This window comes from Typha angustifolia, chromosome 13 (assembly GCF_048772165.1).
Source record: "Typha angustifolia cultivar Huaian chromosome 13, ASM4877216v1, whole genome shotgun sequence".
Classification (NCBI taxonomy): domain Eukaryota; kingdom Viridiplantae; phylum Streptophyta; class Magnoliopsida; order Poales; family Typhaceae; genus Typha; species Typha angustifolia.
Genome location: NC_133251.1, coordinates 5,043,959 through 5,063,616, shown reverse-complemented (window position 1 = coordinate 5,063,616; position 19,658 = coordinate 5,043,959). Strand labels below are relative to the sequence as shown.

General features: G+C 37.6%; 2 protein-coding genes across 4 annotated transcripts; both read left to right on the top strand.

Annotated features, from left to right (window-relative positions):
* The first annotated feature begins 520 nt into the window (after nt 1-520).
* LOC140773344 (zinc finger CCCH domain-containing protein 24) lies at nt 521-4,620 on the top strand. The gene is made up of 2 exons (XM_073115840.1): nt 521-860; nt 1,781-4,620. Exon 2 carries the CDS (start codon nt 1,861-1,863, stop codon nt 3,943-3,945), a length of 2,085 nt encoding a protein of 694 aa, XP_072971941.1. The 5' UTR covers nt 521-860; nt 1,781-1,860; the 3' UTR covers nt 3,946-4,620.
* A 5,576-nt stretch (nt 4,621-10,196) lies between these two features.
* On the top strand, nt 10,197-19,024 carry LOC140772965 (protein DETOXIFICATION 42). 3 transcript variants are annotated; one of them, XM_073115241.1, is made up of 14 exons: nt 10,197-10,307; nt 12,181-12,492; nt 12,582-12,703; nt 13,186-13,395; nt 13,494-13,687; nt 14,092-14,227; nt 15,252-15,348; nt 15,448-15,548; nt 16,423-16,586; nt 17,444-17,515; nt 17,593-17,709; nt 17,803-17,898; nt 18,030-18,151; nt 18,731-19,024. In XM_073115241.1, the coding sequence occupies exons 2-14, from the start codon at nt 12,302-12,304 to the stop codon at nt 18,771-18,773; spliced, it is 1,665 nt and encodes a 554-aa protein (XP_072971342.1). In that variant the 5' UTR covers nt 10,197-10,307; nt 12,181-12,301; the 3' UTR covers nt 18,774-19,024. The 3 variants fall into 3 exon arrangements, with proteins under 3 accessions (XP_072971342.1, XP_072971343.1, XP_072971344.1); XM_073115242.1 differs by lacking the exon at nt 10,197-10,307 and adding an exon at nt 11,236-11,882; XM_073115243.1 differs by lacking the exon at nt 10,197-10,307 and adding an exon at nt 11,934-12,077.
* The last annotated feature ends 634 nt before the right edge of the window (nt 19,025-19,658 follow it).

The window sequence follows — 19,658 nt, the reverse complement described above, 5'->3', positions numbered from 1 at the left end:
GATTCCAATCGAGTGCAATTCCCGAGACACGAGGGCCGCACCTCGCCTCCCGTCGTTATCCGGTCACCGACCGCCAATAGCATTTTAAGTCGTTTTTCTACTTTTTACATTTTCAGTCAGAAAAAGTGATTTTTTTTGCATTTCAAATCCGACCTACTTTGTTGTCTTATCCCGTTTAATATCTATATTCGTACTGCTTGCAAATTAAAAAAATGCTTAGAGAATGGCATGATTTTTAAATTATAAATTATATATATAATAATTAATAGTGGTAATTTATTTTTAATATTGTTAGTGTGTATAGGTTTAAGATAAATTGGAGCCATAGATAGGGTGTAAAATGATATATTTCCCATTAAAATAAACCCACCTATTCCCGCTTCTCTACCGGCTTAACCGGTCACTGGAGAGTTTTGAATTTGGGACTGGGATTTGGGGGTGAATCTCGAGTACATTTCATTTCGACAGCGTGGTAGAAAAAGTAGAACCCTTGCAGACTCCCAGGGTTAAATTTACCGTCATTTGTCTCTCATTTGGCAAGTTTCATTTCATTTCTACTTTGGAGAAGGCGTTAGAATCTAGAAGCCCACCGCCCCTTTCCTCTCCTTCTCCTCCTCCTCCTCCTCGCCGTCCTCCCCGGTCTCCGATTCTTCCAGATCGCTGATCTGCTCACCCGTCGCTGGCGGATGCTCTGATGGGTCCTCGTCTTCTCCTCTCCGATCGTCGATCTTTCGATGGGATCGAGTCGTCTTCCTCTCGCTGGTGAAGAAGGTCGGGGCTTTTTGACCTGATTTGAGCTGCTCTAATGGCGATTCTTCTCATTTGTTAGCTTGTGTTTCTCGATGAGCTTCCTAAAGTTGGTAAGCCAGTTTGATCTCTTCTGCCTTTTCTCCTTCTGGCATTTTAACAAGTAGTTTCTCGAGCTTTTCTAGAGGTCGTTCGTTCGATTCTCCTCTCAAAGCCGAAGTTTGATGGGTTTGAAATGGATAAATCTGTCGACTGGTTTAGGTTTTTCTTGTAATTATTGCAAAAGTCGTCGCCTCGGAGGAAAAACCCAGGGGATATTGTGATCTTCATGTTTTCTTTGTTGACCCCTGTTGGGGATTCTTTTAGTAGATATTGATAGTTTTAACATTTTTTTCCTTCATATTGCTGCTTTCGACGTGCTTCCTTGAGCCGGTTAGCCAGTTTGATCTTTTCCCTTTCTTTTCATTTAGACATTTTAATCAATGCTTTTGAGCTATTACTACAAGTCGTTCCGTTGCTTCTCTTCCTAAATCTCGAAGCTTGATGATTTACTAGGGACAATCTCTCAAGCCTTAATGTTTTTTTTATCACCAAAATCTCGGCCTTGGTAGAAACACGGAGAACTAATTGTGAAATCGATCTTCCCTGTGACCTCTGATATAGGAGATTTGTGTTAGATTTGAATTAATTTCTGCAAATTACACCTTTAATTTTTTTTCTTCGATCCCTTGCTTATATTCGTTTTGACATTCCAACGAATGCTTTTGGAGCGTTTTAGGCGCCGTTTGCTCCTCTCTAAAGAAGCTTGATGGTTTTAAAGTGGATAAATCTTCAAGTACTTGGATTTCCTTTTCTTTTGGCTGAGATTATTTCCGAAGATGCGACCTCAGCCAAAAAAAAGAAAAAAAAAAGAAAGAAAAAAAAAGAAGAAAATCCGAGAAAAAAAATCGTGATCCCAATCTTAATTGTTTCTCCGGTAATGAAGGTTGTATTGATACGAAACTGTAAAATTTGCTGTTTCTGTTTTCTTCAGGGCAAATTCCACCTATCCAAAGCATGTAATGCTTGAAACCCTAGTAAGAAAGCCATCAAATCTCCAGCATCTAAGAAGCAATGAATAGCCACCTTAGCATCGAAACTGATGACTCCTTTGCTAGCCTGCTTGAGCTAGCTGCAAATGATGATGTAGATGGATTCCGTCACTTTCTTGAGCAGGACCCTGCGGCTGCTGATGAGGTTGGCCTCTGGTACGGTCGCAAGAAGGTGTTTGAACAACGTACCCCCCTCATGGTTGCTGCCACTTATGGCAGCCTTGAAGTGCTAGGCTTAATCTTATCCTTACCATCTGTTGATGTCAACCGATGCGGCAATGATGGCACCACTGCACTCCATTGTGCTGCTTCTGGTGGTTCCACAGATGCTGTCAATGCTGTTAAGATGCTTCTTGCTGCCGGTGCGGATATTGATGTCACAGATGTGAATGGGCATCGTCCGACCGACGTGATTGTTGTCCCGCCGATGCTGCCCAACTCAAAAATTGCTCTCCAAGAGCTTCTTGGTAGCTCAAGCATTTCTGGTGGCCGCATCCTTCGTGTGACTACCAGCTCATCAAACTCCAATTCACCACCTTTGTCTTCATCTCCTAATGAGGATGGATCACCTTCCTCAGATTCTACTTCGTCACCGATGATGACGACTGTAAAGGTTGCTGAAAAGAAAGAGTATCCAGTTGACCCATCGCTGCCGGATATTAAGAATAGTATCTATGCAACTGATGAGTTCCGCATGTTCTCATTCAAGGTCCGGCCTTGCTCACGGGCATACTCACATGATTGGACTGAGTGCCCATTTGTCCACCCAGGTGAGAATGCCCGACGCCGGGATCCAAGGAAGTACCACTATAGCTGTGTCCCCTGTCCGGACTTCCGGAAGGGTGCATGTAGGAGGGGAGATATGTGTGAATATGCGCATGGGGTGTTTGAGTGCTGGCTCCACCCGGCGCAGTACCGCACAAGGCTCTGCAAGGATGGGACAAGCTGTGCACGTAGGATATGCTTCTTTGCCCACACAAATGAGGAGCTCCGCCCGCTGTATGTATCCACTGGCTCGGCGGTGCCATCGCCGCGGTCGGCCACCTCTGCAGCAATGGAGATGGCTGCCGCTGTTGGTCTGATGCCTGGTTCCCCCTCATCAGTTTCAGCAGTCATGTCGCCTTTCACACCACCAATGTCTCCTTCAGCTAATGGGATGGGCCACTCTGGTGTGGGATGGCCACAGCCTAATGTGCCAATGCTGCATCTTCCAGGGAGCAATCTCCAGTCGAGCAGGTTGCGCACCTCGCTCAGTGCAAGGGATATGCCAGTTGATGACTTCTCCTTGTTGCCAGATTTTGATGTCCAGATGCTCAATGATCTGTTATACTCCCGACTGGGCTCATCAGCTGGGAATCGTTCTGCTCGGACCAAGACTCTGACCCCTTCTAACCTTGATGATCTTTTCTCAGCTGAGATTGCCTCTTCTCCAAGGTACAACTCTGACCAAGGGGCTATCTTCTCGCCTTCCCATAGAAATGCCATCCTCAACCAGTTCCAGCAGCAGCAGCAAAGCTTGCTTTCGCCGATCAACACTAATGTGTTCTCACCAAAAACGATGGATTCCCAGCAGCTGCCTGGACACTCATCTCTTTTGCAGGCTTCACTTGGGGTGTCCTCACCTGGCAGGATGTCACCCCGAGGGGTGGAGCCGGTTTCTCCCATGAGCTCTCGCATGGCTGCCCTCGCCCAGAGGGAGAAACAGCAGCAGACACTGCGGAGCCTTAGTTCTCGGGATCTTGGTTCCAATACCTCATTAATGGTGGGCTCTCCTGTGAACTCATTTTCTAAGTGGGAGTCACCCTCAGGCACAGTGGACTGGGGTGTGAATTCTGAAGAATTGGGCCAACTCAGGCGGTCATCGTCCTTTGAGCTACGATCCGGTGGCGAAGAACCTGACTTATCTTGGGTCCATTCACTGGTGAAGGAATCCCCTCCTGAGAAGTTAATGGGCACAGCAGCAGCAATAACTTCTGCTGGACCATCACCACTGATGCCTACTGGTGGTGGAGATGCCGATGGTCTGAATTCGAATTCTCAGATGGAACTGCGCGATCAACTTGGGGCATGGCTTGAGAAGATGAAGATGGACCAGATATTACATTAGTATCTGAAAGGAGAGAGAGCAAGAATTCTACTGAGCCTCAGGAAGAGGTATAACTAGTAGCTCGTGACTCGTAGTAAATAATTTTATTCTTGGTTAGGTAAGGAGGGAGGAATAGCTGAAAGGTGGCGATATTCGGAGATTCATTTCTTTAGAAATTTATTATTACGTCAAGAGGAGTTCAGATAGTTAAAAAGGAAAAAAAAAAGGAAAAAAAAAGAAAGTAGAGTGGATTGATCTGGGTTATTCCAAGGCAAACCCAGGTAAATTTGCTCATGTAGCTTGGATTCTTTCTTTCTTGTTGAGCTCTAGCTTCTTCCTGTTGTCCTTTACTTCAAACAATCTCTGTTTGTTAATGATGATACTCTTATCCTGCTTTTGCCAAAGTGGTATTGAATAGAAATATTAAGAGCGAGGAGAACCTTGAAGAGCAATCTTCTTTGACCTGGTCTCTTACATGAGCTTATGTGCTGAAGACTATCATCTTTTAAAAGTTTTGCTGACTTGCCCCCAGTTTGGGATTTGAACAGGTTGTCTAATTTAGGTGGGACCTTAATTCTGGATCAGATGGTGCCTTGGTCCCTAAGGTCTCTGTATGATGTAACGCTGTATTAAACTTTAATAATTGCTGTTATCCCAAATTTTATTAATATATTCTTTCATGCACTTTTGTTACCATCTTTTATCTGTTGGGGTTACATTTGTTTTATTGCTTGCCATATGATTTCTTTTGTTTATCATTGTCTTGTGCTCTGAACAAGTGGTGGTGGTGGATCTCAATGCAATTTAAGAGTTGTTTGCGGGTATTGTGATTATTTATTGCAACAGGGTACACATGATCTGTAATATATTAGACCCTCATGTCTTGTTCTTCAGTTCTTATGCTACTCTTTGAGAATCTTGTGCACAATTATGGGTTGGATTAGGAGACCTACCCGAGTACTTAATTACTTCCTTGACCAACAGATAACAGCAGGAAGTATTATGTGTATTATATATATATATATATTGTGTTTAGATTATAAATATATGGATAGGATTCATGCTTTAATCTTTTACCTTCAAGGATAAGTCTGTCTATACCATTCCTTTTTGTGCACTTAGTTTTATATGCAAAATCAAAACATTAAATATAATTAAATCATGAAAGTTTTTTTAAATATTATTTTTGTTTTGATTTTTTTCTTTCCTCCTGTCTAAATTTTTGTAGTTGATTGAATTAACTTATCATATTACAAAACATCATTATCCTCTTAGAACAATGAGCTAATTTTATAATTGGGTGACTTATCCATAGATCTGATGACTAAGGTAGGGAAAAATTCTCTGGAACCTTTTTATCTCCAAGATCTTGTTCCTGATTTTGTTCCTCAACCATGGCGAAGTAGAACACTAACCCAAGATGCTCTATTCTCTGAAGAGAAACTTATAGAAGAAATGCAACATTTAGAAGAAAAATACATGATGGTAAATAATCCACTAGATGACTATTTAGATTGATGAAGAATCTTTAAGCCTATTTTATCTATAGAGAATATTGCATGGTGGGCCATGCAACTTTGTTCAACCAAATTACTACAGAATAATTTCTAAAAGATGCCATTTGAAAACAATCCAAAAAATGAGACTTTTAAATATAATTTTCTTCCTTTTTTTTATAATATTGTTTATATTGAAATTGATTGGGAGTGGAGAAAGCATCGAATTAGCCTACAGTTTGCATGTTATGGACCTAACCTACTTAAATTAAAGAGATTTTTATACAATTGTCACTAAATTTTTTTAAAATATTAAGTGCCATTCCATTAATTAAATCTAACTAAGTATAATAAAACACAACTTAGCTTAGAAAAGTTATATTAAACTCCCATAAATCTAATATAAATAATACCATACCACACTATAATATATCTTATTTTATGTAAAATAAAAAATTGACAAATAATTTTCACTAGGCATCTCTTAGTTATTTATATATGTTTGGTAATTCTAAAAGAGTCAAAAGATTAGTGACAATGCTGATATTTTAAATAATGTGGCGATAATTATGGTATTTTAAAAGTTTTTAGTAGGAATAATGTGAAATCCAATTAAATAAGACTACATACTTTTTAATAGGAGGTGGGTGTTTGCCTAAATTTATTTTGACATTGAACTGTGTGTCTGTTTGGTGGACAAAGAAGTCAAGGACCAGAAATTGCAAAGCAGTTGGAAAACATTGGGCCATTTCAACTAACTTGCCAAAATTAAGCCTTTGGTTGCAACTACAAACTATGTAGGTCTTTTATGAGCTTTCGTAATTTAATTAAAATAACTAAAATATTCTTAGTATGATTTGTTTGAGAGTATTATTGTAATTTTATCAGTATAGTTAATTTAACCTAAAAGTTGAGTTAAGTTTAACTACCGGACCTAACAGCAAGATGTTACCTTTTTTAACTTTATACCTATGACTAAATATGCTATAGTCTTGGCCTCTTGGGTGACAAGAAGGCTTAGATATGAAAATTATACTAAAAACAAGAAGAGATCTTATCTGAAAGTTTGGTGATGAGATGTTAAACATAAAATTGTTGGGTACCATTAAAAGATGTTCTTAAAGAAAAAGGAGACAAAAAATAACAATGAGGATGAGGATTTTATTCTGAAAGTGCAATGAGAAGATAAAAAGAACAAGTTCGATGCGATCTCTTGTTGCAAAGCTTGTTTTCTACGATGAGGTGACAAAAGTGGCACATCTTTTTCATTTATTTGTTCTTTATTTTTCTTTCTCTTGATAAAAGAAGGCATAGCGTGACAAAAGGTTATAACATGAAGATGATTCCAGCGTTGAGCACTCCGATTGAAATGAAAGGACCCAAAACTCTTATCTATGCGTTATCACAGCTAATTGTTTAGCAGCAGTAGCAAACTTTCAGTATGAGTATGAACAAAATAAATAATGCCATGAATTATAAGAGGACAAACAGAATGTCTCAGACGATCAAATATTAAATAGCTCTTCACGAAGAGCTCGGAGTAGTTAATATATGGTAAGCCTGGAGGAGTCACTGTACGATGAAGCATTTGCCTCTCGAGTCCTCACCATGAGCAAAAGAACCATTAGAGGTTACTTTGAGAGAACCCAATGGAAGGGGGAGCCATCTAATCAGTGAATCAAGCAACTCAGACTATTGGGGGGTGAGACCTGCCTACCACAAGAGTAGAGAGAGCCCCAATAGAAGATGACAGTTAAGAAGGGATTTTCCTATCGAAAGCAAGAAGCATTGCAACTTTTCTATAGTTAGGTACTCTTTACTCTTGCTCATTAGGAAGACCTTTCCCTTCGAGAATCCATGAGGATGAGAGCTAGTCACCCTTCAAGAAGGACAAACAAGTACCTAAAGCTGACATGAATAAATCTCAAAAAGCACGAGTTGGCAGACATGAAATGTTGATAAGTCGAGCTACCGATCGACTTAGAGCCTCGTTGAATTTCTATGTTGAGAAAAGTGGGCTTCAGGCTCAAGTAAGTGCTGAAGACCTAAAGGGGCCGTGCAGGATGGTAATGAGCTTGTCCTTCAGAGACTACCGAGTGTAATAGGAGCATCCGTCGACAAAAGGATAACCCTAAGATGATCATCTCATGGCTATTGAGAACGAATCAAATCAAATCAAATCAAATGGTTATATTTCTCAATCTTTCTGACTTGCTCCTACAGAACCGAGGTCGAAAGGATTGAAAAATTCAGTCATTCACAACCACCGACGAAGGATTTCTCGAAAAGTTAAGAATTAGTAATCCTTTTTAGACATTGAATGGATTCGGTCTTATACATACGCGGGAAAAGAAAAAAAAGAGATGAGTTCTTTCTTTCATCACTTAGGATCGACAATACATTTGGTGAACCCACTTTAAAGAGAGGCATAGAGTAAAGAATATATGTTTATACTTGGGAGAGTCTCCTTGACAGTCTCTTGGGCCGCTAGAGATGTAGATGCCCACAATTCTTGATCATAAAGGTGGCCTACCGGGACTAGTCTAATTTGAAAAGATGAAGGAGCTTGCGGCCCATGACGGTGAGTCTTGCATAATGCATTTCTCTTACGTCCAGAATCTACCAAATATCAACCGGAGATAATTCAAACTTTAAAGTATCTATAAACTCTATCATAGACCAAACGGATTCAACCATTGTATTAAGGCTTAGCAAACTATATCAATCGGTTTTCATGTCTTATGATTTTCTTATAAGACTACCTAATTGTTCGTTCTAGGGACTGACGACTTACCTATTTAATGACTTTGCCGCTGGACGTTCTCAGAACGGGTACTATCAGGTCGAGTAAATTAGAGAATACACAGCCGTCTGTTGGCATTTCTTCCCTTTTAGGGCCTGTCCTAGAGAGAATCAAGTTAAAATCAACAGATTGATAGATGGAAAACAGTTAAAAGAAGAAAAAAGGGTATTGCCAACATAATAATTACTAGTTGATTTGGCTTGAAAACTAGTACAAAAGTACACACATTCTTTTCTTCTGTAGCCATATTGGGCCACCTCTTTGTGCACCAGGAAATGGGCCACATTTCATCTACCTAAAGATTAAAAAAAAAGTAGCAAAAAAGTCTCTTTCAAACAAGTCCAGGTCAGAGTTTTTTTTTTTGAGAAAACTAACCCTCTTTTAAACTTTTTTTTATACCAAATTAGATCATTTCTCCAACTTCGCTATGGCCGTCAGTAAAATACTAAAATTATTATTATATATTTTATTTAAAAAGAAAAAAATATTGATAGCCGTCTTCGAAACTGATCAGTATTTTATGTGTGAAAATAATAATAATAATATCTAAAAAAGTATAAATAAATAGCTGATAAGTTTAGTATTTCACACATAAAAGAATGATTTATCTACATTTGACTAGCAATTACATAGTTAAAAAAGATTCAATTTTGTATTAAGTTTGGTGCGGTCTATTTTAGTAAAAAAAAGCTTGGACAAGGCTAGTTTGGTCAAAAACTCGTCCAGGAAGTGGCCCACAACTCCCCCTCTCGTTATAATGATAGTGCTCACTTGTTGAGTTAGTCAGGACCACTACAATTGGGTTGTTTCCATCGACACTTTTGGAAACTCATCAGTGGAACCAAAAGTGGTGTTCTTGGCAAATAACTACCTACGTTTTAACCTTATTCTAAATACACCATTGCCAATCTACTTCTCGTTTGCCTATATATATATATATATATATATATATATATGAAATTAAGGGAATTTTTAAACAATACCCTACATTTTTATTATTTTTTACTAACCCTTTGTCTTTGAGGATGTTATAACCTAGGCCTCTCTTTTTTTTCCCTATAATTATAATATAATACCCTACTATCATTAAATCTAATCTATGGTTTATGTAACTCTATTAATTAAATTATTAAATTACCCTTAGAAAATTTCTAATCTTAACCTACCCCTTTTAAGCAATATCTCACTCTGGCCCACCACAGCAAAATAAATTAGGTATTAAGAATTATAAAATATTTCTTAGTTGATACTTTGTCTCTGTAAAGATACGTTTCCATTTGAAAATAGTTAGGTTTTAGTTAACTTAGGGTGCCATATAAAAATTATAGAAAAATATGAGGGTTAAGTTATAAAAATTTTAAAGACAAGAGTCAGCGAGAAAATAAATGAAAAGTAGGGTGTTATTTGAAAATTTCCCATGAAAATAATTAATACTTTCCTCCCTCACCCGGCAAATAAAACCTCTCGATGAACATTTTCATTTTTTTTTTTGAAAAACACCCCTAAAGAGGTGTTCTTTTACAAATATACCCATCAGATGGGAGGAGGCTTTTTCTCAATAAATTCAAAATGTAGGTGATTATTCGCAAAAAGAGCCATATATATATATATATATATGCATAACCTAACATTCCCACGGATAGTATGAGGGAGACGAAGGCATCAATCGAGCTTTTAGTGCTCATTTCCAGTAGTGGGTTTAAAGCGAGATAAGAGGTCTTAAAAACTTTCTCTAGGCTCTCATTGCCCACTTCTCCTACGTACAAAACTTGCCCATTTGGATCCAACTGATGCCATGGCAACTACTCATTGGTGGGCTCCCTACGACCCCCACAGAGGTAACCACCCACGGCACGACACGTCATCGAGCAGCACTTTGGGCCACAGCTAGACTCTTACGTACGTGGATCTTCTTTGGGGTGGGTGCTTATAAAGTCCCGAGAGGAAGGTGGCGAGATATTTCATTAATAAGAGTGGAGAAAGGAAGAAGAAGAAGAAGAAGAAGAAGAAGAAGAAGAAGAAGAAGTCTACAGTCTACAGTCTACAGTCTACAGTCTACAGTCTACACCTGGAGGAAATTAGAGGTATGCTGTTCGTTCCCTGGAGATGAGCATATATACCTCTCTAATTCACCTCATTGGTGGCTAAAGATCTCATGCATTAGTAGTTATAGTCAATGTTGAAGTTATTTATATATATAAAAAAAGGGTCTTTGGACCGTTTTGCAGGTTAAGTGTCAGAAAGAAAGATGTTATGAATTTTAGACTAGCTAGCTACACATAGGAGATATATATCACTATATTTTTTAATCAGAAAAAATGTTTTAACTTAGTGTGTATGTTTCAAAAGATAGAGAGACTTATCAATTCGTAATAGGAGGTTAGTGAATTAATTTCTATTTGTAACTTTTATAATTTAATATTATTTATTTTAGGGAGAGAGAAGGGTTAGTCTATCTGATTAGCTTAATTGCTCCTTATCAATGAAAAGAAAGAGAGAAAACTAGGGTAGAGAGATGCACTATATATACTAAGTTTGGTAGACTTTGGTCTCATATTTTAGTGCAGGCATCGTGGACGTGCATGCATGCATGCGTCAAAGGGGGGCGATGTCATCCACTACTTTTAGATAGCCACCTTTTCTTTTTCTTAGTGTAGAGGTTTAATGTGGCGAAGAGGTGAGTGGAGTTAAATTAATTAGCATCTCTGTAAGTTGGATGCATGATGAGCACTATGAGTGTAGATGGATTGGTGATGATACAAGTGGAGAGCATATGGAAAATGGATTCAAATATTGAAAGTGAAATCATTAATTTTTTAATTAAATAACATTAAAATAATTAAAATATTTTAATCGTGTTTGTTATATAAGACAGGTAAATTTTTTTTGTTTTATATACTTCTTTTTTGGTTGTATTTATTATTTTTATTGTGAAGAAAATATTCTTATGCGGTTCATAAAAATAACCTCGTCGGCTCATCGTCCTCTTTCCCTTTTCGGAAGAGAGGAGAGGTGGGCCGAAAAATAAAAGACGGTCTTTTATGTCCTATTTCCATTCATCTTCGTCGATCCATTTCGTACCTCCCTCCCTTCTTCTCGGCTCATCAAATTGGAACTATGGAGCCCTTCTTCTCGCAAAGCTACAGTTTTTTCGACGTTTATCTGGATCGAATCCAGGAACCCACCTCTCGTTTCGCGCCGCTACGCGTTGTATCAGTACATCTCGTCGTAGCTCGCTCGAAGGAAGTGGAGAGATGCGATCTTGGGTTCCAAACCCATCTACCACCTCGCGCTCTCATCTGGGGAAGGTGGCTTTGTTCTGTTTCGTCATCAGATTCCGAAAAGAAGGCGGCATGAGTCTTCCTTTTGCCGTTGAGGCCTCGTGGGAACTGCTAGCTCTTGTCTCGTCCTTTGGACTCGCGTTCAAATTCTTTATGTATTCTGGTCTTCCGCGAACTTTGTTTTCCATCCCTTTTGGAACCTAATTGTTGTACTTTATAATTCTCTCACACGACGACGACATGGGCAGATGGCAAATGTAATAGAGAATGGAGATGGCACGATAAGTGCGGTCAGTTAGCGTTACCTGGGGAGGTGGATTTAAGGAAGGCCTCATGGAATCATTGTGGAGTAGGCCATGGGCCCATGAAGTTCTCTAGGTAGTATTACTTCAAAGCTACCGTCTTTTACTACGCTCTACTCTAGGCGGGCAGTTCTGCATTTAAACTAGCTCTCAGGAGCTTCACTTGTACATTTTTGGCTCTCTTCTCTCTTCTCTCTCTCAGCCAACTACAGTTGCTGGGATTGATTTGTTTTTGTTTAGATTCCTTTCTGCTTGCTCTTGCTCATTTCAGGTGAAGCATTTGCTGGTATTGGAGTGCTGTTTCATGTGTAGACGGCAAAACAACTTTATACTGATCAATTTTGTCCTGCACATTCAATGTGTCAAACTTGCAGGATTCGCTGGATTCTCATTGCATGTTTCTCTGATACACGTCTGCTTTGGGGAGGCATTTTAAGTTGGGTGCCGTTGTTGCTACCTAGATAGGTGATAGGCGATAGGTTCTTGTTTCTATCAATGGAAGTGTCTTCTCATGCTTCTGAGGAGCAAACCAGTAACTTAGACCCTTTGAAGAAAGATATGAGTTTCATAGATGTACCAAAGCAGGGAATGGCTGGTGAAGGGACAAACCAAGAGGAGGACTTGTCGCTGCCGGTGACTGGGACACCGCAGAAGACAGGCCTTCATATATTTATTATGAACATCAGGTGAAATTTGTGTTTTGGGAAATTGATAAATGTAATATGTATTCTTCAAGTTAAACTGGTAGAAGCTAATACTATGATTGATTGATCAGGCATGTTTTCAAGCTTGATGATCTTGGATCAGAGACTTTGCGCATCGCTTTCCCTGCTGCATTGGCCTTAGCAGCTGATCCACTTGCTTCTCTTGTTGACACAGCATTCATCGGTCGGCTAGGTATTTCCATTTCTTTCTGGTTTCTTTTGCAGGATCATTTCCACCTTCTGGTTCCTCTAATTTATGTTCATCATGCTTATGAGCTTACCTGTCTAGGTTCCACCAAAAGGTGCTACTTGTGGATCAATGAGTTCCATAAATTCTTATAGATTACAATTGGTTTCATCAGGGGCTCCTTTACATATACCTTTAGTAGGAGCATCAATCACTTTTTAGCCATTTCATCTCTTATGGTGTTTGAGCAGGTGGTTCTTAAAAGACATAGCTACTAATCATACAAAACAAAAGTAGCCAATTCTAGGTAGTAATTAGTTGGTCAATAAATCTGTATAGCTCTGTTTACATTATGCATCCACCACATGTTTCCATGGTTCATTACACAAGTTTACAAGTTCTAATGGTATCTTGATATGCATACTTATGTAATCTTTCTTTCAGGCACTGATGAGTTAAATTTTGTTGTTTTGATCCCTGGAGTACAGGTTCAGTGGAAATTGCTGCTGTGGGGGTTTCTATTGCTATATTCAATCAAGTCTCAAAAGTTTGCATCTATCCTCTTGTTAGTGTTACAACATCTTTTGTGGCTGAGGAAGATGCTATTATTAGCAAGTGTATTAAAGAAGAAAAATGTGAAGACTTGGAAAAGGCTTCTCCTGTAGATGACCAAATGAACCAGTTGCCTTCTTGCAGTGGTATGCATTCCTGAGACATGCAAACTTTTATTTTTTTTTAAAATTTATAGTTCTTATACAGATCATTCTATTTCCCTTCCCTGGTTAACTTTTTACAGATTCTAAGAAGACAGGGTGTGAGGCATCATATCTTGCTAATGAATGTAGAAATGTATCCATATATGGATGTAAGAGAAAGTATATTCCATCAGTTTCATCAGCACTGATTGTTGGTGGAATTCTTGGAGTTCTTCAGACGATATTCCTGATTTTTGCAGCAAAACTGGTCCTAAGCATTATGGGTGTGAAGTCTGTGAGTATGAGAAGCTTGAATATGCTCTGATCTTATCCTTCTTTTCTTTTTCACGATTTGAGGATACTCATGTTCCTACATAGTTCATTATATCAAAAGATCCATATTTTCTAATAAAACAAGATAAACCATAACATAGAATATTACATGACATAAAGAAAAAAACTTTCTCCTTTTGCATGATGTATGGAATTTCATAAGTATGGCAGGCAGCCATGTACCTCTTAGTCTTCTATGTTCTAGCCAATTTATTCTTTTTTCTCTTTTGGGCAAAAAGATGATTTGGTTATCTAATATTCACTGAAGTAAAAGTTCAAAAGTCATTAAAAGAAGTGTTTGAGCTTTTGAATCATTGACACTGTTAGGTTTTCTCTTACTATCTATTTTATTTCTGTAAAACATAGGGTTCTCCTATGCTTAAACCAGCATTGCAATATTTGACATTGAGATCTCTTGGTGCTCCTGCTGTTCTCTTGTCTTTGGCCATGCAAGGTGTTTTTCGAGGATTTAAGGATACAAGAACTCCTTTATATGCTACGGGTGAGTATATATCTATTTGACTAGCATAGTTGCATGGTCACATTCATTTCTAGTTGTTAAGTGCTTTAAGACTATCACAATTTCTCATTTTCAGCAGACAGTTTGCTAATTTGAATTCGATATAATAATAGTTAGAGCTTAGAATTTAGAAAACCCTATATATATATATATGCACGTGCGCGTGACATTGGAACATGCAGAATATTCTGGGTAAGCATACACAATGCTGATAACTTAGTAACAGTTTTATTCAGAACTTTCCTTTTTTCACTGGAGTACCAGCGTGAACATGATGCAGAACTGTGTGAATTCTTTTGATGTACCATGGCAAGTACAAAAGTTGAGATGTACGCCTTCCATGTAAATACTACCAATTTACCATACACAAAAGGATACTTACTGAACAAGCGTGATTCTCAATTAAATGCATGTTCATCACCTTGTATTACAAGCGAGTCTTGAGGCATTTGGACAGTCTCACCTCAAGGCTTGAGGAAAGGTGATGATAAAACTAGTCTTTTTGGTTCTCAAATTTCTTTGACATCGTCAAAAATGCACCAAAACACTTTCTCAGGCAAAATCAGGAAAGATAGGTGTGGATATAGAAATTGTAATCCAGCTGGTGGCTGTAGTTGCCTACCTTTGTCAATAAAGTTTTTGCAAATGCAAGGAAGGAGCAACCCTCTCAATTTTCCCATAGGCATAAAGAGTATCGACGAATCAAGATATGACAACATTTGATAGAGGAAGTTCTCTTGCTTTGCAAGGCAATAAACAGGCAAAGAGACAATAAAAATATTAACAGTAAGTAGAAAATTTGCTATTAAATGATTTTCCCATGGATCAAACATCAATACATACAAAAATTCACAGAGGATTCCTTGATAAAACAATGTGAATTACATATGACTTATCTGTTGATGGTTGATTGAGTTGATTTAATTATTGGTACTTGGCCTTTTATGGTCTTCTATCTTTCTGATGTCTGGATTATTCTTTTTTTTTTTTCCTTTCCACATTACAGTGGCTGGAGACGTAACAAACATTATATTGGACCCAATTCTGATATTTGTATTTCGTATGGGTGTTAGTGGTGCAGCAATTGCCCATATTATTTCTCAGTAAGTTTCATCTTCTTCTTTCCTAGCTCCGTTGTTATGCTGCTATCTTATACTTCAGATGCCTTTGTTTGCATATTCACATGACACACTCTACTGCAGGTACCTTATAACATTGATATTGCTATGTAGACTTGTGCAGCAAGTTGATGTTGTGCCGCCTAGTATCAAAGCTCTGAAATTTAGTCGATTTCTTCGATGTGGTAAAATATTCATTCCTGAAAAAGTCAAAGATTTGCATCAGATTCTATGGAAATGGATTGTGTGGTAGAATTTATTTATTTTGTTCTGATGAAACAATAAATTTTCTACCTTATATTTATTCAATTTGAAGTTATGCATTATTGAAAAAGGTTAGGTTCTTAGGTATCACCTAAAAAATCTCTGAAACTATTTGGTGTCAGTTTGAGGCTTTGAGCTTAGTTTGGCTAGTTTAAATTGATTCTAGTCATTAGCTCTATGTTTTGATCTTATAATAACAGCTGACTGAGTTCAGTTGTGGCCTATGTGGGTGCGCCATATAGTAGTTTTACGAATTAGATATATGTTAGTTCTGGACGTCTGGTAAGAATTAGAATTGGCTTGTTATCAGTCATTTAGATGTATATATTTGATAGATATTACTTATAACTCTTCTGCTTTAAATCACTAAAGGATAAGAATTGGCTGACCTGCCTGCCTGCACCTAATTACTCCATGTCCATAATGTACTAGAGTAGGCCTCAGAGAGTTCTTAATTGCTGCAATAGGCAAAGTACATCAGGCTGGCCTAGAACTGCCTCATTTCAGTGAAAGGAAGTTGTGGAGAAAGTTAATAGAAGCTCAAGTATTGAGAAACCATAACATACAATTAGCTGACTGCTTCCCCTATTATCATGTCATGTCATTCATTTGGGAGCTGTTTTTTTCCTTTTTATTTATTACTTCTTGTTCAGCATGTTGCAAAGTATAGATGTTCTCTCCTGTTTGGGTTTTTTAATGTAGTTGCAACTAGTATTCCAGTATTTGTTTTTCTTAAATGCGTGAATATTTCTTGTTCTCATTGACATTGCTTTTATTATTCAATCTGGAAATTAGGATTCCTGCTACTGGCAAGGGTGATAGCAGTAACATTCTGTGTTACTCTAGCCACATCATTGGCTGCTCACCATGGACCAACCATTATGGCGGGTTTCCAGATCTGCTTGCAGCTTTGGTTGGCGACATCTCTTCTTGCTGATGGTCTGGCTGTTGCTGGACAGGTTAGTATCTAGTACCAAGAGAGGATTTCTTGCTTGCATGTTTGGTTTGTTACTGTGTTAAAATGATTCTAACTTTTTAACCTTAGATTGTATTATAATAAGATAAGCCAGAACCATATGAAATTCTATTTGATGTCTGATGTTACATTATCTTTATCCTGTCATGTTCGTAGCCTCATAGTTCAAAGTTTTTGTCCCTGAAAAATGAAACATTTCAGTGTTTTGGTCTGTTTTGGAGTTTCATTTTTTTTTTTTTTTTGGTTTCAGTCTTTTTTCAATAGTAAAAATTAAAATACTCTAGGAAATTCTAAAACCAATTTAGAAGAAAACTAAAGAAAAATATTAATTTTTTAAAGAAAATTACAGGAATTAAGACATAATGAAAAAGATATATTACTCACATGTTATAAAGAAACAAATCATGACTGACAGAGAAGGGCTACAGTTTGGAGAGAGAAAGAGAGTGGGAGAGAGAGAGAGAGAGAGAGGGGGAGAGAGAAACCATCAGTTCAGAGAGCTCTCAATCTCTTTCATGAGAATTGAGAGGTTTTAATGGCTCTAAAAGCTCTCTATAGTTCATGGGAAAGGAGGGAGATGATGGGAATTGGAAAGGACTCAAAGAAGGAGATGATGGGAATTGATAATCAATGAAAAAGACAGAGCCCACATCTTTTATGCTGGCAGTCATAAGAATTCAAGTCAATTGAATTTGGGCTAGTGGGTTATGGTTGCAAAAGCAGAGACCCACATTGTGCATTGTGATTTTTTTTTCATTTTTTCATTACCATGAAAACTGCATGGTTGGCAGATTCTGCTATAAGTTATTTTTCGAAAAAATTGACTATGAATATCTGTAGGCAATACTTGCCAGTGCATTTGCTAAGAAGGATTATCACAAGGTTGTTACTGCCACTGCTCGTGTATTGCAGGTATCTGACATTCTAAGTAGAATTCTTCCCTTGCATTTCTCAATCAAATTTTAAGAACTTGAATTCTCATGTTGCAGTTAAGCATTGTTTTGGGGATAGGTCTCACAGTTTTACTTGGAGTTGGAATGCAGTTTGGGTCTGGTATTTTTACAAAGGAGGTCGATGTGATAAAAATAATTCACAAAGGCATTCCGGTAATATTATCTTGGTATCGAGTCTTGCTGATAGCATAACATCATATTTCACCTCTCATGAATTTGAAAGTGATATCTGTTTTTTTAACTTAGTTTGTCTCTGGTACGCAAGCAATCAACTCCTTGGCCTTTGTTTTTGATGGCGTCAACTTTGGAGCATCTGATTACACATTTGCTGCATATTCAATGGCAAGTGCTCTATTCATAACGTACTTCTGAATTTAGAAAACAACTTCTTTTTTATCTAATATAAATCCCATCTGATACTCTAATTGATCAAAGGATTATCAAGCTGATGAATTTTATTATTCATTCTTCAGGTCGCAGTGGCTGTTGTTAGCGTTCCTAGCCTGATATATCTCTCCTCACATCTCGGATTTATTGGAATATGGATCGCCTTGACAGTCTACATGACCTTAAGGACTACTGCTAGCATTTGGAGGTAGGATTACTGATTTGCATCTCTGTGGTAATGCCATTCTTTTAGTTCCTTTTAATTGTCTTCTAAAGTTAAAGTCTAGTATTATTGTGATGTGACCAAAGTCTCTATGATATGAAAAGAAAGGCCAAAAACTACTAGAGGCCTGAAGATAAAGAACATTGTGATCATAAAGTTAATTGACTTAACATCTGAAATCTCTCTCTCTCTCTCTCTCTCTCTCTCTCTCTCTCTCTCTCTCTCTCTCTCTCTCTCTCTCTCTCTCTCTCTGTACCAATGTTGAGCAAAACACCTTAACAATGACAGTAAATCTATCTCTGGACAAACACCACGTCCGTTTGATTTGAGGAAAACCAACCATTAGTTCGTTTGTCCCCTCTTGTTCCCCAAACTTTTCTTTTTCTTTGGATAAATATAAAACTCATCTTCTTCTCTTTTATTCAATCAAATTTTCAGTAACTTTCGCGTGAAAAAACTTGATACTCTTAATTTCTTCGAAACTTGTTTGTGAACCAAATGACTGATATTATTCTCTTGGACACTGAGTGGTTACAATCCTCTTTCCTTTTATTTCTTTGGCAGGATGGGAGCAGCAAGAGGGCCCTGGGCATTTCTGCAGAGATGAATTTTGACCTTCTGAACTTATCGTTCGAATCGAATAGTGGGCAGTTATATATATTATATATATAGAAATGTAATAAACTCATTAGCATTACATTTACATTAATTTGGTATTAAACTACTGTAGAGAATGCTAGTGGACTCTTGCTTCTCATAATGCCATTTACCTACTCCTCTTTTTATAGTGAATCAAGAGAACAACATTACTTCTGATGTTACCATAATTTGATGAAGAAAGTGGCCCTGATCAATCCAAACAGCCATACTAGCATGAAATATATGAACAGATGCCTTCACCCTCTTCAGAAAGTAAGAGCATGATTGATTGATCTGTAGATAGAGAGAATTCTCAGTGATTAATCTTCATGCCAGCTTAGCTAAAAGGTTTCCTTCTCTCCAGTAGACTTGTGGGGTTTCCTGGCTTACCTGTCTCTGATCCACAGGATATGATAGATATGGAGATGAGATAGAACTAAAATAATTAACAATAATCTTTGGGTTAACTACATTTAGATCTTCCTTGAATTATTTTTTCTTTTGTGACATATAAATTTAATGAACTATTAAAAATATCTCATCAAACACTCTTTCCGTTAGATTTTTATTATCTTATTCATCCCTAAGCTGTCACTTGCAAGTTAAGAAAACAACTATATGATATATTTATTTATATTTTGTAGGAAAAAAAGAGAGAGGGAGAAATAAGTATCTACCAAAATACCCTCATCTTCTTAAGGGGTATTTTAGTCTTTCACTTTTTCCATCTAAGGATATTAGGAGGCGAGAAGTTTTCAATCTTTCAGGAGATTTATGTGTCGGGAAAATAAAATTTAGGGCGGGTATATAGAAAAGAGTAATAGTTCAGGAGGTCTAAGTATAATTATCTCGT